Genomic DNA, 21,434 nt, shown 5'->3' with positions numbered 1-21,434 from the left:
TACCACTTTAACGCCTTTTGGTATGACGAGTAGTATGTAGTAGGACGAGAATGTAGTAGAACGAGAATGTAATGGGAGAGAATGTAGCAGGGCGAGAATGTAGTAGGACCAGAATGTATTAGGACGAGAATGTAACATGGCGAGAATGTAGCAGGACGAGAATCTAGTAGGACGAGAATGTAGCAGGATGAGAATGTAGCAGGGTGAGAATGTAGTAGGACCAGAATGTATTAGGACGAAAATGTAACATGGCGAGAATGTAGCAGGACAAGAATGTATTAGGACAAGAATGTAACATGGCGAGAATGTAGCAGGACCAGAATGTATTAGGACGAGAATGTAACATGGCGAGAATGTAGCAGGACCAGAATGTATTAGGACGAGAATGTAACATGGCGAGAATGTAGCAGGACGAGAATCTAGTAGGACGAGAATGTAGCAGGATGAGAATGTAGCAGGACGAGAATGTAGTAGGACGTGAATGTAGCAGGGCGAGAATGTAGCAGGGTGAGAATGTAGTAGGACCAGAATGTATTAGGACAAGAATGTAACATGGCGAGAATGTTGACGAGAATGTAGTAGGACGAGAATGTAGTAGGACGAGAATGTAGTAGGACGAGAATGTAGCAGGACGAGAATGTAGTAGGACGAGAATGTAGCAGGACGAGAATATAGTAGGACGAGAACGTAGCAGGACGAGAATGTAGTAGGACGAGAATGTAGAAGGACGAGAATGTAGTAGGACGAGAATGTAGTAGGACGAGAATGTAGCACGACGAGAATGTAGCAGGACGAGAATGTAGTAGGACGAGAATGTAGCAGGACGAGAATGTAGCAGGACGAGAATGTAGTAGGACGAGAATGTAGCAGGACGAGAATGTAGTAGGACGAGAATGTAACATGGCGAGAATGTAGTAGGGCGAGAATGTAGTAGGACGAGAATGTAACATGGCGAGAATGTAGTAGGGCGAGAATGTAGTAGGACGAGAATGTAACATGGCGAGAATGTAGTAGGGCGAGAATGTCGAAGGATGAGAATGTAGTAGGACGAGAATGTAGTAGGACGAGAATGTAACATGGCGAGAATGTAGTAGGGCGAGAATGTAGTAGGACGAGAATGTAGCAGGACGAGAATGTAGCAGGACGAGAATGTAGTAGGACGAGAATGTAGTAGGACGAGAATGTAGTAGGGCGAGAATGTAGTAGGACGAGAATGTAGCAGGACCAGAATGTAGTAGGGGAGAATGTAGCAGGACGAGAATGTAGCAGGACCAGAATGTAGTAGGGGAGAATTAGCAGGACGAGAATGTAACATGGCGAGAATGTAGTAGGACGAGAATGTAACATGGCGAGAATGTAGTAGGACGAGAATGTAACATGGCGAGAATGTAGTAGGGGAGAATTAGCAGGACGAGAATGTATTTGGGCGAGAATGTAGTAGGACGAGAATGTCGAAGGATGAGAATGTAGTAGGGCGAGAATGTAGGAGGACGAGAATGTAGTAGGACGAGAATGTAGCAGGACGAGAATCTAGTAGGGGAGAATTAGTAGGACGAGAATGTAGTAGGACGAGAATGTAACATGGCGAGAATGTAGTAGGGCGAGAATGTAGTAGGACGAGAATGTAACATGGCGAGAATGTAGTAGGACGTGAATGTAGCAGGACGAGAATGTAGTAGGACGAGAATGTCGTTTGACGAGAATGTCGTTTGACGAGAATGTAGTAGGACGAGAATGTAGTAGGACGAGAAAATAGTAGGGGAGAATGAAGTAGGACGAGAATGTAGTAGGACGTGAATGAAGAATGTAGTAGGACAAGAATGTCGTAGGACGAGAATGTAGTTAAACAAGAATGCGAGAATGTCCCTACAGACAGTGTTCCATAGTTTTCCACAGATTACCATGTTGGTCTAGGCAACCATGCACTCTCACTGTCTCGACGTCAGGTTATCAAAGGTAATCAAATAGAAACACTGCCAACATTTGCTGTTCCGGGCTACATCATGAGGTTTTCACGTACACAGTTTTCCAGCTGTCGTGCCATTTGGTCAGAATAGACGTGTTTGTGATAATCGTGGTCATGTGCACATATAGTACATACCCGCAAAGAGTTCACCTTCCCGTGAAGATCCGGGTCTTCGTGCTTTAGTGATCAATGAGATAAAAGTCACATTTGGAAAACTAATACATTATCATGAATTTCAGTAGCATGAATTATATAACTACCATAGATATGGTCTAAATCTCTGAAATGCTTCGATACATCTCTGTCGGGGAACTTGTCAGGAAGAGAATATATGGATGTCAACTTCTTATTATGAGGAACACAACGTTTCGGAGTATATACTTACTCCCTCGTCAGAAGTAAAACATATACCCCGAAACGTTATGTTCCTCATAATAAGAAGTTGACATCGATATATTTTCTTCCTCGTGTGAATCACTTCTAAGCGCCATTCAAAGACCTGATCAGACTTAAGAGGCGACTAACGGGATCGGGTGGTCAGGCTCGCTCGTTGGTTTATGCATCTCACCTTATCCCAATTGCGTAGATCGATTGTCCTGATGTCAATCACTGGATCGTCTGGTCCAGACTCGATTATATTCAGAACGCCGTCATATAACTTGAATATTGCTGAGTGCGGCGTTAAATAGAGAATCTCACCCTCGTGTCTCTTGATATGAAATATATCAACACGAGTTGATAAAAGTGGGAAAACTCCGAGGCTTGCCGAGGATTTTTTTCCACTTTTATCAACGAGTGTTGATATATTTGATATCAAAAGACACGAGGGTGAGATTTTGTTTATCATCCAACATCATTCTTCCAATTGCAACTTTTTCAATTTGTAGACAGGAATTAGCAGTGTCTTCAGTGTAAAATATACTGCTAACAGCTTTAGTAACAGAGCCATAAGTGATGTCATTTGATTGTGACGTCATGGTAACCAGTGACGTCACAATGGTCTGCAAAGCATTGTGATGTAATTTCATTGCAGCGATGTCTGCAGTGTAGATATCACTTGATCTCATCCAAGCGATATCTCCTGTGGGAGCCAGTTTTGGATGATAAATAGAGAATCTCACCTGAGTGTCTTTTGATATCAAATATATCAACACGAGTTGATAAAAGTAGGAAAATCCGGGGCTTGCCGAGGATTTTTTTCCACTTTTATCAACGAGTGTTGATATATTTGATATCAAAAGACACGAGGGTGAGATTTTATTTATCATCCAACATCATTATTCCAACTTTTTTTCAGTTTGTAGAAAGTAATAAGCAGTGTCTTAAGTGTAAAATATACTGCTAACAGCTTCAGTAGCAGAGCCATTAGTGATGTCATTTGATTGTGACGTCATGGTAACCAATGACGTCACAATGGTCTGCAAAGCATTGTGATGCAATTTCATTGCAGCGATATCTACAGTAAAGATATCGCTTGATCTTACCCAAGCGATTTCTCCTGTGGGAGCCAGTTTTGGATGATAAACAACAAACATACACACAACAAAACATACTAGCCATGTTTCCAGTGCAAACATATCGACTGAGCAGAACTACGCGTACTTCTGTCCAGACAAGGTCACGCCAGGTCACTTTAATGCCAGTCCAAAATTCAATTTTCTTTAGTTTGATCTTGAAAAACATCAATAACAAGTCTCAGACCACCCGTATTGATCTAATTAAAAATCATTAAGTTTGATAAAAATCGGTTCAAAAAGGTTATCAATATGAGACATTTTCGTAATCGCGTTGATACAAAAATGAACTTCGGATAATACCCAGAGCTTCCAAACACTGGACGTCGAGAGTGGTACCAGTATGTAGATGTACAGTAAACTACGGTTATAACGAACTCAAAGGGACCACTAATTTAAGTTCGTAATAGCCGTAGTTCGTTATAAGCATATATACAGCATATACACATCAAATGGCCGGGACTAAAAAACAGACGCTATATCCATCAGTTCGTTATAAGCGTGTTCGTTATAAACGTAGTCTACTGTAATATATATTGTTCAAACAGTTAAAAGTTGCTATCGTTAATCTATCAGGCACATCAGGCATTAACTACAGTAAACTACGGTTATAACGAACACGCTTATAACGAACTGACTGATATAACGAACTTCCTTTTTTGGTCCCGACTATTTGCTGTAGTTATGCTGTATATATGCTTATAACGAACTACGGTTATAACGAACTAAAATTGGAGTCCCTTTGAGTTCGTTATAACCGTACTTTACTGTATTGTAATGTGAAAGAATCGGGTGCTATTATACTCCCTTTGAGTAGTACGTACGAGTATGAAACAACTGTTAATAACAAATTAAAAATAACAATCAAGTATTTTGAAAATGACCTGTTGACAAATTGAATGAAAAACAGTCGTTAGGAAATTAGGGATGAGTAATGTTTTTCGACTCAGAATCGGATATAATCTACTTTATGTATCGTGAGTCATGAACCTTCAATCTGAATAAAAACGTTATTTCTGATTCGCTAAATTAGTACCTGCGGTATCCATGTTGATAGTACACTGCTGCCAGATACCCCCACGGATATGTGTGGCGCCACGCCCACTCCCGGGGGCACAGAGGGCGCGGCTGTAATCGTCTCCTTTATCAGTCTGCAGCACCGTCGGCAGTCTCACAAACTCCAGCCTCGCCGACAATACAACCAGCAACATCTGTGCGACGCAGGCAAGACTGTACTGCAAAGGAAAGCCACGCATGATGACAGCTGAAACTGGAAGCTTGCGTCATTTCACAACGGGGCCTTGATACAGATGGTATTCAACAATAGGACCGTGTAGACCAAGGCATTCAGCAGAGAGACTTATAACACAGGCAACCCCCTAAAGTGAGGTATTGTAAAAGGCATTCGATGACAGCACTTTGACCCAGGCGGTATTACACAAACTGGGCTTCTACCAGATGGCATTCTATAATAGTCAAGTGAAATGTGAGTTTCAAACCTAGGGCATTGAAATGCGACATTGAACGCAAGAACATTGTTAAATAGGTCATATAACGCGAGAGCATTGTGAAATATGGAGTTCAACAATAGAGCCTTGTAAAATTTGACTTTGAAACCCAGAGCCCCGTGTAATGGAACATTCAAGGCTAGAGCCCCGTTTAATGGAACATTCAACAATAACCTTGTGAAATGTGACATTGAAACCCAGAGCCTTGTCAAACGTGGCATTCTACACTAGGACCTTGTGACGGGCGCCATTCAACACCGGGACCTTGTGATAGGGTCATGTAACGGAAGACATTCAACGCCAGGACCTTGTGATAGGGTCATGTAACGGAAGACATTCAACGCCAGGACCTTGTGATAGGTTCATGTAACGGAAGACATTCAAAGCCAGGGCCTTGCGACGGGCGCCATTCAACACCAGGACCTTGTGATAGGGTCATGTAACGGAAGACATTCAACACTATGACCTTGTGACGGGCGCCATTCAACACCAGGACCTTGTGATAGGGTCATGTAACGTAAGACATTCAACACTAGAAGCTTGTGACGGGCGCCATTCAATACCAGGACCTTGTGATAGGGTCATGTAACGGAAGACATTCAACACTAGGACCTTGTGACGGGCGCCATTCAACACTAGGACCTTGTGACGGGCGACTTTCAACACCAGGACCTTGTGATAGGGTCATGTAACGGAAGACATTCAACACTATGACCTTGTGACGGGCGACTTTCAAAACTAGGTCCTTGTGGCGGGCGACACTAAGACCTTGTGATAAGATTCTGCACCAGGTGACATTCAACACATTGGCAAAGTAACTGTTTTGAGGGACAGCGCCTCCCACATCCAGTCTCAGTACAAGGGGATCCAGGCAACTGTTGGCAACTTGGCCCGCAGGGAGGTGACAGACCGGGGATTACAGAACATCCAGTGCTATCACGCATCCTGGTGGCTGCCTCTTTACGTGTCTACACCTACACGGATGTGATCTGACGATGGCGCAGGACGGATGTTAATCCGTCTTCGTGAAAGGTGCATCACAGTCAGACAAATAAGGTAGCATGTCCTGACAACGGTGGATTGAAAAATGATGAACATATCAGAGGATGAGACGGGTAACCACTAGGGACACTCCCTTGAGGATATGCCTGGAAGCGTTATCTCTCGAACCAATGCATCCAACATGAAACGGAAAGGGGATTCAGACCTCCATTCCCAGGATGGTAATTCTTCAGCAGGTGCTCGTGGTGCGACTCCTGGAAACTTACAAGGACAGTCTGACAACACGGAGGGGAATTCCTCTGGGGTACATGCAACTTGTGTTTCAAGCACCCGGGCCCCTGACTTCGTGGCCCCGGATGGGGGTTGGGGCTGGGTGGTGTGTGCCACGTGTTTCTGGGTGAACGGCAGCGTCATGGGTACCGTCAACACCTTCGGCATCCTCTACAACCACATGAGGGAGCTGAATGCCCCCGGGGATGAGGGCGTGTCTCTCAAGACTTGTAAGTACCTATTTCATTCACTGAAACTTTCATCATGTAACGAGCGGTCGGGTAGCCTAGTAGTTTAAAGGTTCGCTCGTCACGCTAAAGACCCGGTTTCGATTCCCGACATGGGTACAATGTGTGAAGCCCATTTCTGGTGTCCCCCGCCGTGATATTGCTGGAATATTGCTAAAATGGGCGTAAAAACATACTCACTCACAGCTTCACGAAGCCTACTACATCACTGGTCCCTGTGTTCTGTGTAATGTGTCATGCTTTCTTGGGCTTGACGTCATCGAACTGTGGGTACTTCAAGATAATGTGCTCATGTTCCTTATTATGTTTTACAGCGATAGTAACTAGGGCTGGGACGAGTCCAAATTTACTACCCCGACTCCTATTACCCGACCCTACCCGGGTACCCACTGGAGGTCTCAGGAGATGTCTCAAATTGACCGATTAGGAACATTTTTAGCATAGCCCTGGCAAAACGTATTTAGATACATGCATTAAACAATCTGGTCATTCATACACTTAAGTTGAATATAATTATATCTTTATTCAACCATATGAAAAATCAGAAGGAATGGGTGCATAGTCAGAAAGAAATACGAACATTAGTGACTTATAGTGTAACCAGAGTTCTAGATAATTTTTGTCATTAAACAATATATCACGTGACTAACCACGGGTCCGGGTAGTCCTGTGGGCACCCGGGTCCTACTCAGTATCCACCCGACCCGCGTACCCGAGTTACCCGTCCCAGCCCTAAGGGATACGTCATTAGTTTATGTAAAATCATGACACAGTCGTCAGAGATCGGAGATTTTATTTTACTAGTTTATGCATTTAACATGTCTGTTTCAACTTTGATAAATTTATGGGAACAGGGCGAAACATGCACCCGGTGCAGGTGAAATCAAATGCCTTGAATCGAGCCCCGTGCAAGCTCTGCTTTGTACATGAGGATATGAAGTCCCCTTTTCAGTCTGTGTGACAGGCAGGGGATGCCACGAATTTATTCTCCCCCGGAATTCCCACATGCCCCGAGTCCCCGAGTCAGAGTATCGTGATGTGTCAGTACCATGCTAGCTAACATACGTCATCTGAACTTTCCGTCCACTTTCAACTTGAAATACGACATACTTTGTAGTTAAACACATTCCCATGCAATAACGCACTCACGCACTTGCTAGCTTATCCACGCACACGACCACTCATCCACGCACACGACCACTCACTCAAACACCAACGCTCTCACCTACGCACTCGACCATGCATTCAACCACGCTCTCAACCACGTATTCAATCACGCATTCAGCCACGCATTCAACCACACACTCAAGCACGCACTCAAGCACGCATTCAACCACGCACTCAAACACGCATTCACCCACGGAATCAATCTAGCACTCAACCACGCATTCAATCAAGCACTCAATCACGCACTCAGCCACGCATTCAATCAAGCACTCAATCACGCACTCAAACACGCACTCTCACTGATGTACAAATATGGGGAAATTCCGGTTTCGTCAGCTCCCAGTAAACAGAGTAGGTGAGAATTATAACGCAGAGAATAAAGTGGAAACAAATCCATCACTTTAGTTGTAGCATCCATTTACTGTGTGCGTCTTGAACGTCTAGTCAACACGTCCTTTTCTTAAGTTTACTCTGATTGGTAAAAGTGGTACGTATTTCATTGTTTTCCCACCTGCCAATCCTGTTCACAAAGCAATATCTTGAAAACAGTAAACATATAGCCAGTCAAAAGGTTACAGGGTGCGACATTGTACATGCAAAACGCAGTACCTATTTATGGCATGTGAACGCACGCTCGAGATAAGATTCACAAACATTTTTTTTTGTTCTGGGATTGAAATAAATATTTTCAGTTTATGATTACCCTATATACGCCGATAACGGAAACAGACGTACATGAGTCACCAGATGAGAATTTATTAATCATTTTATAAAGTTAACTCTTTCAATGATTTTTTTAATATCATATTGAAGTACTCATACATTTATCTTCGTCCCTATACAATATAAAAGATGTGTGTCTTTTTGTCAAATGTTTGTCCGATCGAGTCACGTGACCAACTGATATTTGAGTGAAACGTACAACAAACGTCACGTGCTTCATGTCACGAGTGAAATGTCATTTTATTCCAGGTCAAGAGATGTTATAAACAGGTTATTTGACAGGAAGACAAATGTTCTATTTATCATGTATGTACCTTACTGGTCGTTATGCTCCGATAACAATAGCAGAATTGAGATAGACTGAAAGAAGTAATAAAGTGTCAAAATCGGTTTTTTTATTTTCAGGTAAATATAGCTCTTCATCACTAATACAATAATACGTTTATAACGAACACGCTTATAACGGACTGACGGATATAACGCACTGTTCTTTTGGTCCCTTACTTACTTTGGAGATTTAACGCGCGCTTTCCGACTGATGCGTATTTCGCACACGGGCCCGGCCAGGCCGTTTAATGTGTTTCCGAAAGGGGCGAAAGTGGTCTGTGCAACCCAAGAGGGGGGTTTTAGGGGTTGCTTATATAGAATTTGGGAATTTTGAGATTTGGAATAGATGCCGATGGGATTGAGGAGGAGAACTAAGGGAGCTGGGTATGGTGGATCTTCGTTTGTTTATGTGATTTTGATTTGGTAGGTTATTGTGTTATTAGATGCGTTTTATTAGTTCCGTTTTTATTAAGAATACGCCTAAGGCCTTGAAGTTTTCTAGTTTATTTTGTGGGTTTAGTATTGCTTCTAGAGTTAGAGCCTTGTTTAGATTGAGGGTGGTTTGTAATGCGGTTCGATGTGTTAGGTAGTGTGTGCAGTGGATGAGTGCGTGTTCTGGGGTTTCTGGTTGTTTGCAGTGTGGGCAGTTGGATGTAGTGTGTTTTTTAAAAAGATTTAGGTGGTTATTTAGGTTGGTGTGTCCTGTTTGGAGTTTAGTGATTACTCTGTCGATTTTTTTGGATGGATGGAGAATTTTTGGTTTGGTTAGTGGTTTGCTGAGCACTTTTTTGATTTGGCTATTTGAGTTTAGATATAGGTTATGCCATTTTTTTGTGATTTTTTGCTTGTTTACACCCCTAATTTCTGATTTTGAGATTGGTAAGTTTAAGCTTATTTCTGGGATTTTGAGGGATAGTTTAGCTGCTTTATCGGCGTTTTCATTACCGTATATTCCTACGTGGGCGGGTATCCACAAGAAGGTTATTTGTTTGCCTGCCTTAGTTAGGTCGTTGGAGCTTTTAAGTATTTGATTTATTAATTTAGGTCGGTTTTTGGTATTTTTGTTTTGGAGGGCTTGCAGTCCACTTAGGGAGTCGGTAAGTATTAGGATTTTTTTTGTGGTTTTTGGATTCTTGATTATGGAGGGCTGAGGCCATGCCCATTAGTTCTGCCGTGAATATTGATTGGTTGTTTGGGAGTCGGGAGGATTTTTGGCCCCGTCCATTTTTGGTCCCGTCCATTTTTGGTCCCGTCCATTTGCAATATATATATATCAAGTTGATGGATATAACGAACACGCTCATAACGAAATTATTGATATAGCGAACTCACCTAGTGGTCCCGTGTGTTCTCTGTCAATGATAATGTTTAAGTGTATAACTCACCGTTAATCCCTGAGCTGAGCTCATCACGTGACACCAATCAGCCTATCAAAACATCCATGGCCAAGCGCCTCTGTTCAAAGCGTCAATAAACAATTGTCCTCAAACTACACCCTCAATTAACAAATAGTAACACAGTGATTGAAGTGGATATATTCTGTACATGTACACTGCACACTTTAATTTTGTTATTCATCGAGTAACATGATGTCACATGACTTGATCAAAGATGTCTGACGGTCGAAATACGTATAACGAAAGACGGATATGACAAACTACAATTAGTGGTCCTTTTGAGTTCGTTATAACCGTAGTTTACTTTGTGATCTAAACCAGAAATAAAACCAAGAAAGAGCAAAAACTTTTTAAATCTTTCTAAAGGATGAATGGAAGAAATTAAATATACACGATGCTTGCGGTGAAACACTAGGCATTTTCAACCTTTGTTTCGAGTGAGAACTTATCCAGTATAGATTAGTGAGAATTCATTATACCGAAATACCATTACACAGTTTGAAGAAAGATCAAATTAATGTACATGTTATTTTATATGCAGTAAACTACGGTTATAACGAACATGCTTATAACGAACTGACGGATATAACGAACTTACTTTTTTGGTCCCGACTATTTGCTGTAGTTATGCTGTATATATGCTTATAACGAACTACGGTTATAACGAACTAAAATTAGCAGTCCCTTTAAGTTCGTTATAACCGTAGTTTACTGTGATAAGCGGATATGTTCCTCGAGTACTACACTATTTAAGAGTGAGTGAATATGGTTTTACGCCGTTTTAAAGCAATATTCCAGCAATATCCCGGCGGGGGACACCAGAAATGGGCTTCACACATTGTACCCATGTTGGGAATTGAACCCGGGTCTTCGGCGTGACGAGCGAACGCTTAAACCACTAGGCTACCAGACCGCCCCTATTGTTTAAGAAATACATGTAAACGACTCGTGGTCGTTGTTTATCGTACACTAAAGCACTGCAGGGAGAAAAATCCACGAGGGGGGCAGTTTATTCTCCCTGTAGTGTTTTATTGTACGATAAACAACGACCACGAGTCCTTTGATCTTATATGTGATATCAAAATTATGTACAGCCTCTTTAAGGATACTTGAGTTGACGACGGTGTATTGTTGAATGACTGACAGTCAACTTTTCATTGTTGAAACATCACGGAGTATTGAAACAATACAGTGGCGTCATAGGTGTATTAAAGGTCACCGAAAATCTGTCAGCTTGAAGACGGCACGGTTAGGAATATGTACATACACTTCAACGTGGACGTCTGAGACGCTGGGTACAACGTGTGAAGCCCATTTGTGGTGTTCCCCGTCGTGATGCTGCTTGACTGAGTATATCACGGCTGGGGACACCAGAAATGGGCTTCACACATTGTACCCATGTCGGGAATCGAGCCCGGGTCGTCGGCGTGACGAGCGAACTCTTTAACCACTAGGCTACCCGACCGCCCCCTTTAAGAATGATGATAAAATGTACAAACCGTTTAGCCGTATGATGACTCCCTGAATAGAATCCTGCCTCGGCAATGTCGGACAAGTCCATTTTATGAGTTAGTGAGTAAGGTTTTACGCCGCTTTTAGCAATATTCCAGCAATATCACGGCGGGGGACACCAGAAATGGGCTTTACACATTGTACCCATGTCGGGAATCCATTTTATGAACAGGTGGGTTTGGTATTGGTATATGCCGCATATTCTCACAATCCTCACATCGATTATCTGTACCTTTTCTCCCAATACCGATTGTCATATCTCTCCCACTATTGGAAGCGATTGTTCGGCCATCGCGTTTATCTACGTTGCCCAGCTACATCTATGGGGAACAACGCTCTAGAAACGTCCCTCTCAAAAATAACGTCGTCCAATTTACGACGTCAAGTTGCGAGCGCATGTTCGAACATCCAGAAATGACGTCATGTAAAAGAATTATCGATAATGTGAAATTGAATAAAATGAATATGTGCTGGCTTCAGTAAAATATAATACTATGAGTGAGTGAGTGAGTTTTGGCTTTACGCCGCTTTTAGCAATATTCCAGCAATATCACGGCGGGGGATGTCGGGACTATTTAATGACAAACGAATAAAATGACGTCAAATTCGTGTCAGTCGACCCCGACACGTGTGAAATGAAGGACTTGATATCATTTCGAAAAAAGCTGTATAAAGCGTTTTGACTTAGTAAGTTAATGAATATTGTTTTACGTCTGCCGCTTGTGAAAGAGTGAGTGAGTGAGTTTGGTTTTACGCCGCTTTTAGCAATATTCCAGCAATATCACCGCGGGGGACACCAGAAATGGGCTTCACGCATTGTACCCATGTCGGGAATCGAACCTGGGTCTTCGGCGTGACGAGCGAACGCTTTAACCACTTGGCTACCCGACCGCCCCTATAATACTCTGAAACATGGAGAAATAATGAACCATACTCTGAAGAAAAGGGAAATAATTCAAAACACTCCAAATATTTCAGTCCTTCCAAATTCATTTGACCAATTTAGTGGGGATTCAAAGCTGCCTCCTTGACGTGTCCAGCAAACCTTTTAACCACTAGGCTTACTCGAGGCCACGAACAAACCCCAGATTACAAGCGAAAACAAAATTTATTCAAAACAAAATTTAAAAAAACACTTGCCAGAAAACATTGAGGTTGAAGTGACCTGCACTACAAGGGATCATGCAGTTAACGACGACAGCTCCATGGTTACACGACGTCACGTCAACATTCTCACAAGAAATGCTTCGACATTTTTATGCCTGCACCTATTTCGACACTGGTATGTGGGAACAATGGCGCCTGTCATCTGACGAGAGCGTCTGTCTCCAGGATTATATATGCTAATTTGAAATAAAAATGTCCCCCTGGAAGAGATTTGCTGAGCTTGTCCAACGTGACGAATGGTTTCGGCTTTTGTTGTGACGTTAATGGCACAGGGTAACGTGGGTCGCACGTGACAGGATTAATAGTAGATGGATGTGGGAAACTGTCAAGAACGACACACCGGGGTTAGGTGTTGCTGTGAGTGAGTGAGTGAGTCGGGTGTCACGCAAATAGAGTGAGTGAGTTGGGTTTAACGCCGCTTTTAACAGTATTCCAGTTATATCGCGGCGTGTCAGCTTCGTGTGGGAGGAAAGCCTGAAGTGATGCAGGTCTCAGACGTTTACCACTTCGGTGAAACCCACGAGCACGGGTATGGTGCTGACAAACCTAGAAACATAATCAGGGCGAACCGGGATTCGAACCCACAATCATAGGTTTCTGGCGTGCCCAAGGGACGCAACTCTGCACAGCGAATCGCAGCGCCTTAGACGACTGGGCCACCCGTGCCCCCCAATAGAAGAGTATTTCATGGTTTAGGGAAACAGAGAGCTTGTGATTTGGCGCCTTTATGTAGCCGATAACGTCATTTTTGACGTCATAATAAGCGGTGGGACGTCATAATAGTCACGCGCGGTGCTGAACTGAACCTTGCGATGCTTGCTTTATTTTTGTTAGGGGTGCTCACTTCATGTTGCCTTACTTTATTTATGCACAGTTGTGCTCAACAAATTCAATTCCTGTCATATAAGCGAGTAAAGTACAATAACTATAAAAAAAACAATGTCTTGGTGTTATTGTTTGCTGATCACGCTTTAAATTTCGAAAGGATGGGCAACTCGCATTATGCCATGACGCATGTTTGAGATTTGCAAGCATCTGGAATTCGATCCCACGAAATCGAACCTTCATCGGATGCTGACGCGCCTTACGGGCGCATGTCTGCACTACAAACTGCGGCTCACACCATTGCCTCCACGAAGCACGACAAACAACATCGTGTGGTGACATGCATGATATTCTTGGTTCGGCACAGGTGGCCCAGTCGTCTAAGGCGCCGCGATTCGCTGTGCAGAGTTGCGTCCATTGGGCACACCAGAAACCTATGATCGTGGGTTCGAATCCCGGTTCGCCCCGTTTATGTTTCTAGGTTTGTCAGCACCATAACCGTGCTCGTGGGTTTCACCGAAGTGTTAAACGTCTGAGACCTGCATCACTTCGGATTTTCCTCCCACATTAAGCTGACACGCCGCGATATAACTGGAGTATTGTTAAAAGCGGCGTTAAACCCAACTCACTCACTCTCACTCAAAGAGGGCCACCGGTGTCCTTCCATTCTTCAGTGTACCGGAAGCCACGTGTACCACCTGTGAACAGTTCTGCACCACAGTCAGTCAACGTTGTAATTCCCCAAACACCGGGTGGCCTAGTGGTTACATCGTTCTCTCGACACGCTGAACACCCGGTGTCGACTCCCCACACGTACATCCCGTTCCTACGCGATCAATCTATATATTATTGAGTTATGTTTATGGCTGCGTGAAACATATTTCGACTATGCTTGTCGTAAGAGGCGTCTAACGGGATCGGGTGGTCAGACTCGCTGACTTGGTTGATGCATGTCATCGATCCCAATTGCGTGGATCGATGCTCATGATATCAATCACTGGATTGTCTGGTCCGACTCGATTATTTACAGACCGCCATCATATAGCTGGAATATTGCTGAGTGCGGCGTTAAACAATATAAAAAACGAACAAAACCTTGACACGCTATCGCCAAGTCACGGAGCCAGACCACTCGATCCATTTAGTCGCCCCTTACGAACATCAAACCCAGCCTGGGGCCTATTCTAACCCGGAATCCCCCGGGGTAGATCATCGTCGCCTTATTTTAAACTCGAAGACTTGAGGAAACCCACCTGTCTGAAGGAACGAGGTCTTTTTTTCTTCAACCCAGGCTACTGACCCCGCGATCGTCATCGCCTTATCTTAAACTCGAAGACTTGAGGAAACCCACCTGTCTGAAGGAACGAGGTCTTTCGTTTCTTCAACCCAGGCTACTGACCCCGCGATCGTCATCGCCTTATTTTAAACTCGAAGACTTGAGGAAACCCACCTGTCTAAAGGGCAGAGGTCTTTCGTTTTTTCAAACGAGTTTAATGACCCCGCGATCGTCATCGCCTTATTTTAAACTCGAAGACTTGAGGAAACCCACCTGTCTGAAGGAACGAGGTCTTTCGTTTCTTCAACCCAGGCTACTGACCCCGCGATCGTCATCGCCTTATTTTAAACTCGAAGACTTGAGGAAACCCACCTGTCTAAAGGGCAGAGGTCTTTCGTTTTTTCAAACGAGTTTAATGACCCCGCCATCGTCATCGCCTTATTTTAAACTCGAAGACTTGAGGAAACCCACCTGTCTGAAGGAACGAGGTCTTTCGTTTCTTCAACCCAGGCTACTGACCCCGCGATCGTCATCGCCTTATTTTAAACTCGAAGACTTGAGGAAACCCACCTGTCTAAAGGGCAGAGGTCTTTCGTTTTTTCAAACGAGTTTAATGACCCCGCCATCGTCATCGCCTTATTTTAAACTCGAAGACTTGAGGAAACCCACCTGTCTGAAGGACCGAGGTCTTTCGTTTCTTTAACCCAGGCTACTGACCCCGCGATCGTCATCGCCTTATTTTAAACTCGAAGACTTGAGGAAACCCACCTGTCTAAAGGGCAGAGGTCTTTCGTTTTTTCAAACGAGTTTAATGACCCCGCCATCGTCATCGCCTTATTTTAAACTCGAAGACTTGAGGAAACCCACCTGTCTGAAGGAACGAGGTCTTTTTTTCTTCAACCCAGGCTACTGACCCCGCGATCGTCATCGCCTTATCTTAAACTCGAAGACTTGAGGAAACCCACCTGTCTGAAGGAACGGGGTCTTTCGTTTCTTCAACCCAGGCTACTGACCCCGCGATCGTCATCGCCTTATTTTAAACTCGAAGACTTGAGGAAACCCACCTGTCTAAAGGGCAGAGGTCTTTCGTTTTTTCAAACGAGTTTAATGACCCCGCGATCGTCATCGCTTTATTTTAAACTCGAAGACTTGAGGAAACCCACCTGTCTAAAGGGCAGAGGTCTTTCGTTTTTTCAAACGAGTTTAATGACCCCGCCATCGTCATCGCCTTATTTTAAACTCGAAGACTTGAGGAAACCCACCTGACTAAAGGACCGAGGTCATTCGTTTCTTCGACCCAAGTTACTGACCCCGCGATCGTCATCGCCTTATTTTAAACTCGAAGACTTGAGGAAACCCAACTGTCTAAAGGAACGAGGTCTTTCGTTTCTTAAAACGAGGTTACTGATCCCGCGATCGTCATCGCCTTATTTTAAACTCGAAGACTTGAGGAAACCCACCTGTCTGAATTGAAGGACCGACGTCTTTCGTTTCTTAAAACGAGGTTATTGATCCCGCGATCGTCATCGCCTTATTTTAAACGCGAAGACTTGAGGAAACCCACCTGTCTGAAGGACCGAGGTCTTTCGTTTCTTCAACCCAGGTTACTGACCCCGCGATCGTCATCGCCTTATTTTAAACTCGAAGACTTGAGGAAACCCACCTGTCTAAAGGAACGAGGTCTTTCGTTTCTTAAAACGAGGTTACTGACCCCGCGATCGTCATCGCTTTATTTTAAACTCGAAGACTTGAGGAAACCCACCTGTCTGAAGGACCGAGGTCATTTGTTTCTTCAACCCAGGTTACTGACCCCGCGATCGTCATCGCCTTATTTTAAACTCGAAGACTTGAGGAAACCCACCTGTCTAAAGGAACGAGGTCTTTCGTTTCTTAAAACGAGGTTACTGACCCCGCGATCGTCATCGCTTTATTTTAAACTCGAAGACTTGAGGAAACCCACCTGTCTGAAGGACCGAGGTCATTTGTTTCTTCAACCCAGGTTACTGACCCCGCGATCATCATCATTATTTTAAACTCGAAGACTTGAGGAAACCCACCTGTCTAAAGGACCGAGGTCATTTGTTTCTTCAACCCAGGTTACTGACCCCGCGATCGTCAGCGCCTTATTTTAAACTCGAAGACTTGAGGAAACCCAACTGTCTAAAGGAACGAGGTCTTTCGTTTCTTAAAACGAGGTTATTGATCCCGCGATCGTCATCGCCTTATTTTAAACTCGAAGACTTGAGGAAACCCACCTGTCTGAATTGAAGGACCGAGGTCTTTCGTTTCTTAAAACGAGGTTATTGATCCCGCCATCGTCATCGCCTTATTTTAAACTCGAAGACTTGAGGAAACCCACGTGTCTAAAGGACAGGTCTTTCGTTTCTTAAAACGAGGTTACTGATCCCGCGATCGTCATCGCCTTATTTTAAACTCGAAGACTTGAGGAAACCCACCTGTCTGAATTGAAGGACCGAGGTCTTTCGTTTCTTAAAACGAGGTTATTGATCCCGCGATCGTCATCGCCTTATTTTAAACTCGAAGACTCGAGGAAACCCACCTGTCTGAAGGACCGAGGTCTTTCGTTTCTTCAACCGAGGTTACTGACCTCACGCAGGAACAGTCCGAGTTGGGGCGATGACTAAAGCCGTGACACGCTGATTAGTTTGGTTTCCGGCACTTTTATCTATAATTTGAAGTTAAGTATACTTGATTGATTGCGTGCTGCACTGAGGCTGATGGCCACACGACGACCTGCCCTAACGTCTAAATCTCGCTCACGTGACTCGCCATTTTGTCATTTTAGCTTTTCTGCCAGTAAATCAGTAAATCAGTGAGCGTTTACTGGTATCATGTCAAGAAAGAGTTCAATTAGACTACTCACATTGCTCTAAAAGACAAGGCATGGTTTGGCCCCTGCATACTTACAGGAACTGATAGTACCATACAAGTGAGTGAGTGAGTTGGGTTTTAACGCCGCTTTTAACATTATTCCAGTTATATCGCGGCGTGTCAGCTTAATGTGGGAGTAAAGCCCGAAGTGATGCAGGTCTCAGACGTTTACCACTTCGGTGAAACCCACGAGCACGGGTATGGTTCTGACGAACCTAGAAACATAATCGGGGCGAACCGGGATTCGAACCCACAATCACTGGTTTCTGGCGTGCCCAAGGGACGCAACTCTGCACGTCGAATCGCGGCGCCTTAGACGACAGGGTCACCCGTGCATGACCCCCCTAGTACCATACAAGCCAGCACGTTCTGCTAGTGGTGCCAAAGTCTCGTACCAAAACATATGGCGATGGGTCATTTTAACATGCTGGCCCATTGCTGAGTAATAATTTGCCACAAGAAATCCGATAAACGGTAAATCTTTAAAAACTTTCAGAAGTCGCTCGAGACCTTTCTCTTCGAACTCAGGGAAGCCTTTGGCTAGATCAGTCATGGACTAAATTAAACGTTCGTGGGTTGAGGAGGTGAGGTGAAATGGGATTGACGTCGCGTTCAAGATTATTGCACATATGTAGCGACGTGCTTGCGTGATTGTGTGCGTGCGTGCGCGGGTGCGTGCGTGCGGGAGGATCTTTTTTTTTATTATGTCATGAACTACTTTATCAACAGAGTACATGTTTCAAAGAAAGAATACTTAACGTAATAAATGTTATTTAAGGGACATGCTCACATACGCACATGCCTTACCAGGGTTGTTCCACTACCCGCGTTCGCTTGATTTTTCAGCTCCCTGGGGAGTATTTATCATCATCATCATGTTCATCATGTTCATCATCATCATCATCATCAGCAGCAGCAGCAGCATCATGTCCAACATCATCATCATCATCATCATCATCATCATCATCATCACCAGCAGCAGTAGCATCATCATCATCTTAGTGACTGGGCGGTCGGGTAGCCTAGTGGTTAAAGCGTTCGCTCGTCACGCAGAATACCCGGGTTCGATTCCCGACATGGGTACAATGTGTGAAGCCCATTTCTGGTGTCCCCCGCCGTGATATTGCTGGAATATTTCTAAAAGCGGCCTTAAATCATATTCACTCACTCACTCACTCATAGTGACTGTTTAAAAGTTTTTTTTGTTTTCCCATAAGGTTTCGAAAACTGTAAAATACTTGCTATCAAAAGACAATATCTGTGCGTGAAGTATTTATTGTGCAGCTTTGGGAAAGATGTATCCCTCGAGGAGCGTCTGGATCAACATGAAAGACGCCCCCTCCGGCCGGGATTTAAGTTGAGCAGCTTTAACGGCCGATTTATTGTTAATGTCCCATCAGGTGCAAGTGATTCATAAATGAGCTAGTTTTTCAACTCACATTCATACATAAATATTGGGACATGATTTGAGCAAATCATTGTGGGGATATTTTTACTAATTTTGTGTTTACGATTTTGATGAATGGGAGCAAATAAAAGACCTCAAATTACTAATTGTTGAATAAAAGCACAGTAAACTACGGATATATATAACGAACTCCAAAGGGACCACCATTTTGAGTTTGTTATAACCTTATTTTGTTATAAGCCTATACACAGCATATATACAGCATATATACAGCAAATGGCCGGGACCATGAAGATAGTTCGTTATATCCGCCAGTTTGTTATAAACGTGTTCGTTATAAACGTAGTTTACTGTTTGTCAATATGAAAGAGGGAGGAGGGGACAGCGGATGGGGTGGGGGTGGCGCACACTCTTGGAGTGCGGAGAGACAGGGAGAGGGCGGAGAGACAGAGAGGTTTGAGAGAGAGAGAGGGGGAAGAGACGCGCCCACTGTTGGAGTGCGGTGAGACAGGGAGAGGGCGGAGAGAGAGAGGGCGGAGAGAGAGAGGGTGGAGAGAGAGAGGGCGGAGAGAGAGAAAAAAGGCGGGGAGAGAGAGGGTGGATAGAGAGAGAGTGTGGAGAGAGAGGGTGGAGAGAGAGGGCGGAGAGAGAGAGGGTGGTGAGAGAGAGGGCGGAGAGAGAGAGGGTGGAGAGAGAGGGCGGAGAGAGAGATAGGGTGGAGGGAGAGAGAGGGTGGAGAGAGAGAGAGGGTGGAGGGAGAGAGGGTGGTGAGAGAGAGGACGGAGAGAGAGAGATAGGGCGGAGAGAGAGGGTGGAGAGAGAGAGAAGGGGGGGGCACAGAGAGAGAGAGGGTGGAGAGACAGAGAGGGTGGAGAGAGAGAGGGGGGAAGAGACGCGCCCACTCTTGGAGTGCGGTGAGACAGGGAGAGGGCGGAGAGAGAGAGGGCGGAGAGAGAGAGGGCGGAGAGAGAGAGAAAAGGCGGGGAGAGAGAGGGTGGATAGAGAGAGAGGGTGGAGAGAGAGGGTGGAGAGAGAGAGGGCGGAGAGAGAGAGAGGGTGGTGAGAGAGAGGGCGGAGAGAGAGAGGGTGGAGAGAGAGGGCGGAGAGAGAGAGATAGGGTGGAGAGAGAGAGAGGGTGGAGAGAGAGAGAGGGTGGTGAGAGAGAGGGCGGAGAGAGAGAGGGTGGAGAGAGAGGGCGGAGAGAGAGATAGGGTGGAGAGAGAGAGAGGGTGGAGAGAGAGAGAGGGTGGAGGGAGAGAGGGTGGTGAGAGAGAGGACGGAGAGAGAGAGATAGGGCGGAGAGAGAGAGGGTGGAGGGAGAGAGGGGGGCACAGAGAGAGAGAGGGTGGAGAGAGAGAGGGCGGAGAGAGAGAGGGTTGAGAGAGAGAGAGGGCGGAGAGAGAGAGATAGGGCGGAGAGAGAGAGGGTGGTGAGAGAGAGGACGGAGAGAGAGAGATAGGGCGGAGAGAGAGAGGGTGGAGAGAGAGAGGGGGGGCACAGAGAGAGAGAGGGTGGAGAGAGAGAGGGCGGAGAGAGAGAGGGTTGAGAGAGAGAGAGGGCGGAGAGAGAGAGGGTTGAGAGAGAGAGGGCGGAGAGAGAGAGGGTGGAGAGAGAGAGGGCGGAGAGAGAGAGGGTGGAGAGAGAGAGGGGGGCATGGTAACAGAGTAGCAGGGGGTTCTATATATGCACTAACACGACAGCCCCATGTTTGTACCGGAGGGTACGACTGAGGAGATGGGTTTTGTACACAGCCAGCAATTACAGACTTAAAACTTAAACTGTGCAATCTCCTGACCCGAACATCCAGACACAGCCGTAGGCTGTGTAATCGAGCATAATTTCGCATTGTGTAATCGAGCACAATTTGGCATAGATTGTTGTCAGTTTGCATGCAGTTTTGCACAAAAAAACATGTTTCCCCTTCATAATCAAAGGTATTAACATATCGTCAAAATTAAACCTAATTATGAGATAAACATACTGTGCTTAAATGTAGTTCTAAATTTAATATTTGAAATCTCAAGTTGCGCGCTCGGTTGCAAATTAAGTTTAGCGCGGTTAAATGTACAGGTAACCTCTCTCTACATTGAAAACACGGTAGGATTATCTCCATTCTACCATGACTAAATTAACGGCGAACACTTTGGCGTTAGTAAATATACTGAGTGAAGCGGCATGGGTTGAGTTGGTAACCTCCCAAAACCCCTACATCCCATTTCCCCTACAGCTTAA

The 21,434-nt window shown here is 44.7% G+C and overlaps 1 protein-coding gene across 1 annotated transcript in view; it reads left to right on the top strand.

Annotated features, from left to right (window-relative positions):
• Positions 1-21,434, top strand: part of LOC124148361 (monocarboxylate transporter 10-like) — a 34,933-nt gene that overhangs the window by 751 nt on the left and 12,748 nt on the right. The window contains exon 2 of the mRNA XM_046519408.2: positions 4,631-6,490. Coding sequence (XP_046375364.2) covers positions 6,133-6,490 — 358 coding nt within the window. The 5' untranslated portion in view covers positions 4,631-6,132. The remainder of the gene's footprint in view (positions 1-4,630; positions 6,491-21,434) is intronic.

Source organism: Haliotis rufescens, unplaced genomic scaffold (assembly GCF_023055435.1).
Source record: "Haliotis rufescens isolate VD_foot unplaced genomic scaffold, xgHalRufe1.0.p SCAF_126, whole genome shotgun sequence".
In the NCBI taxonomy this organism is placed as follows: Eukaryota; Metazoa; Mollusca; class Gastropoda; order Lepetellida; family Haliotidae; genus Haliotis; species Haliotis rufescens.
This window is presented reverse-complemented; position numbering and strand designations above follow the sequence as displayed.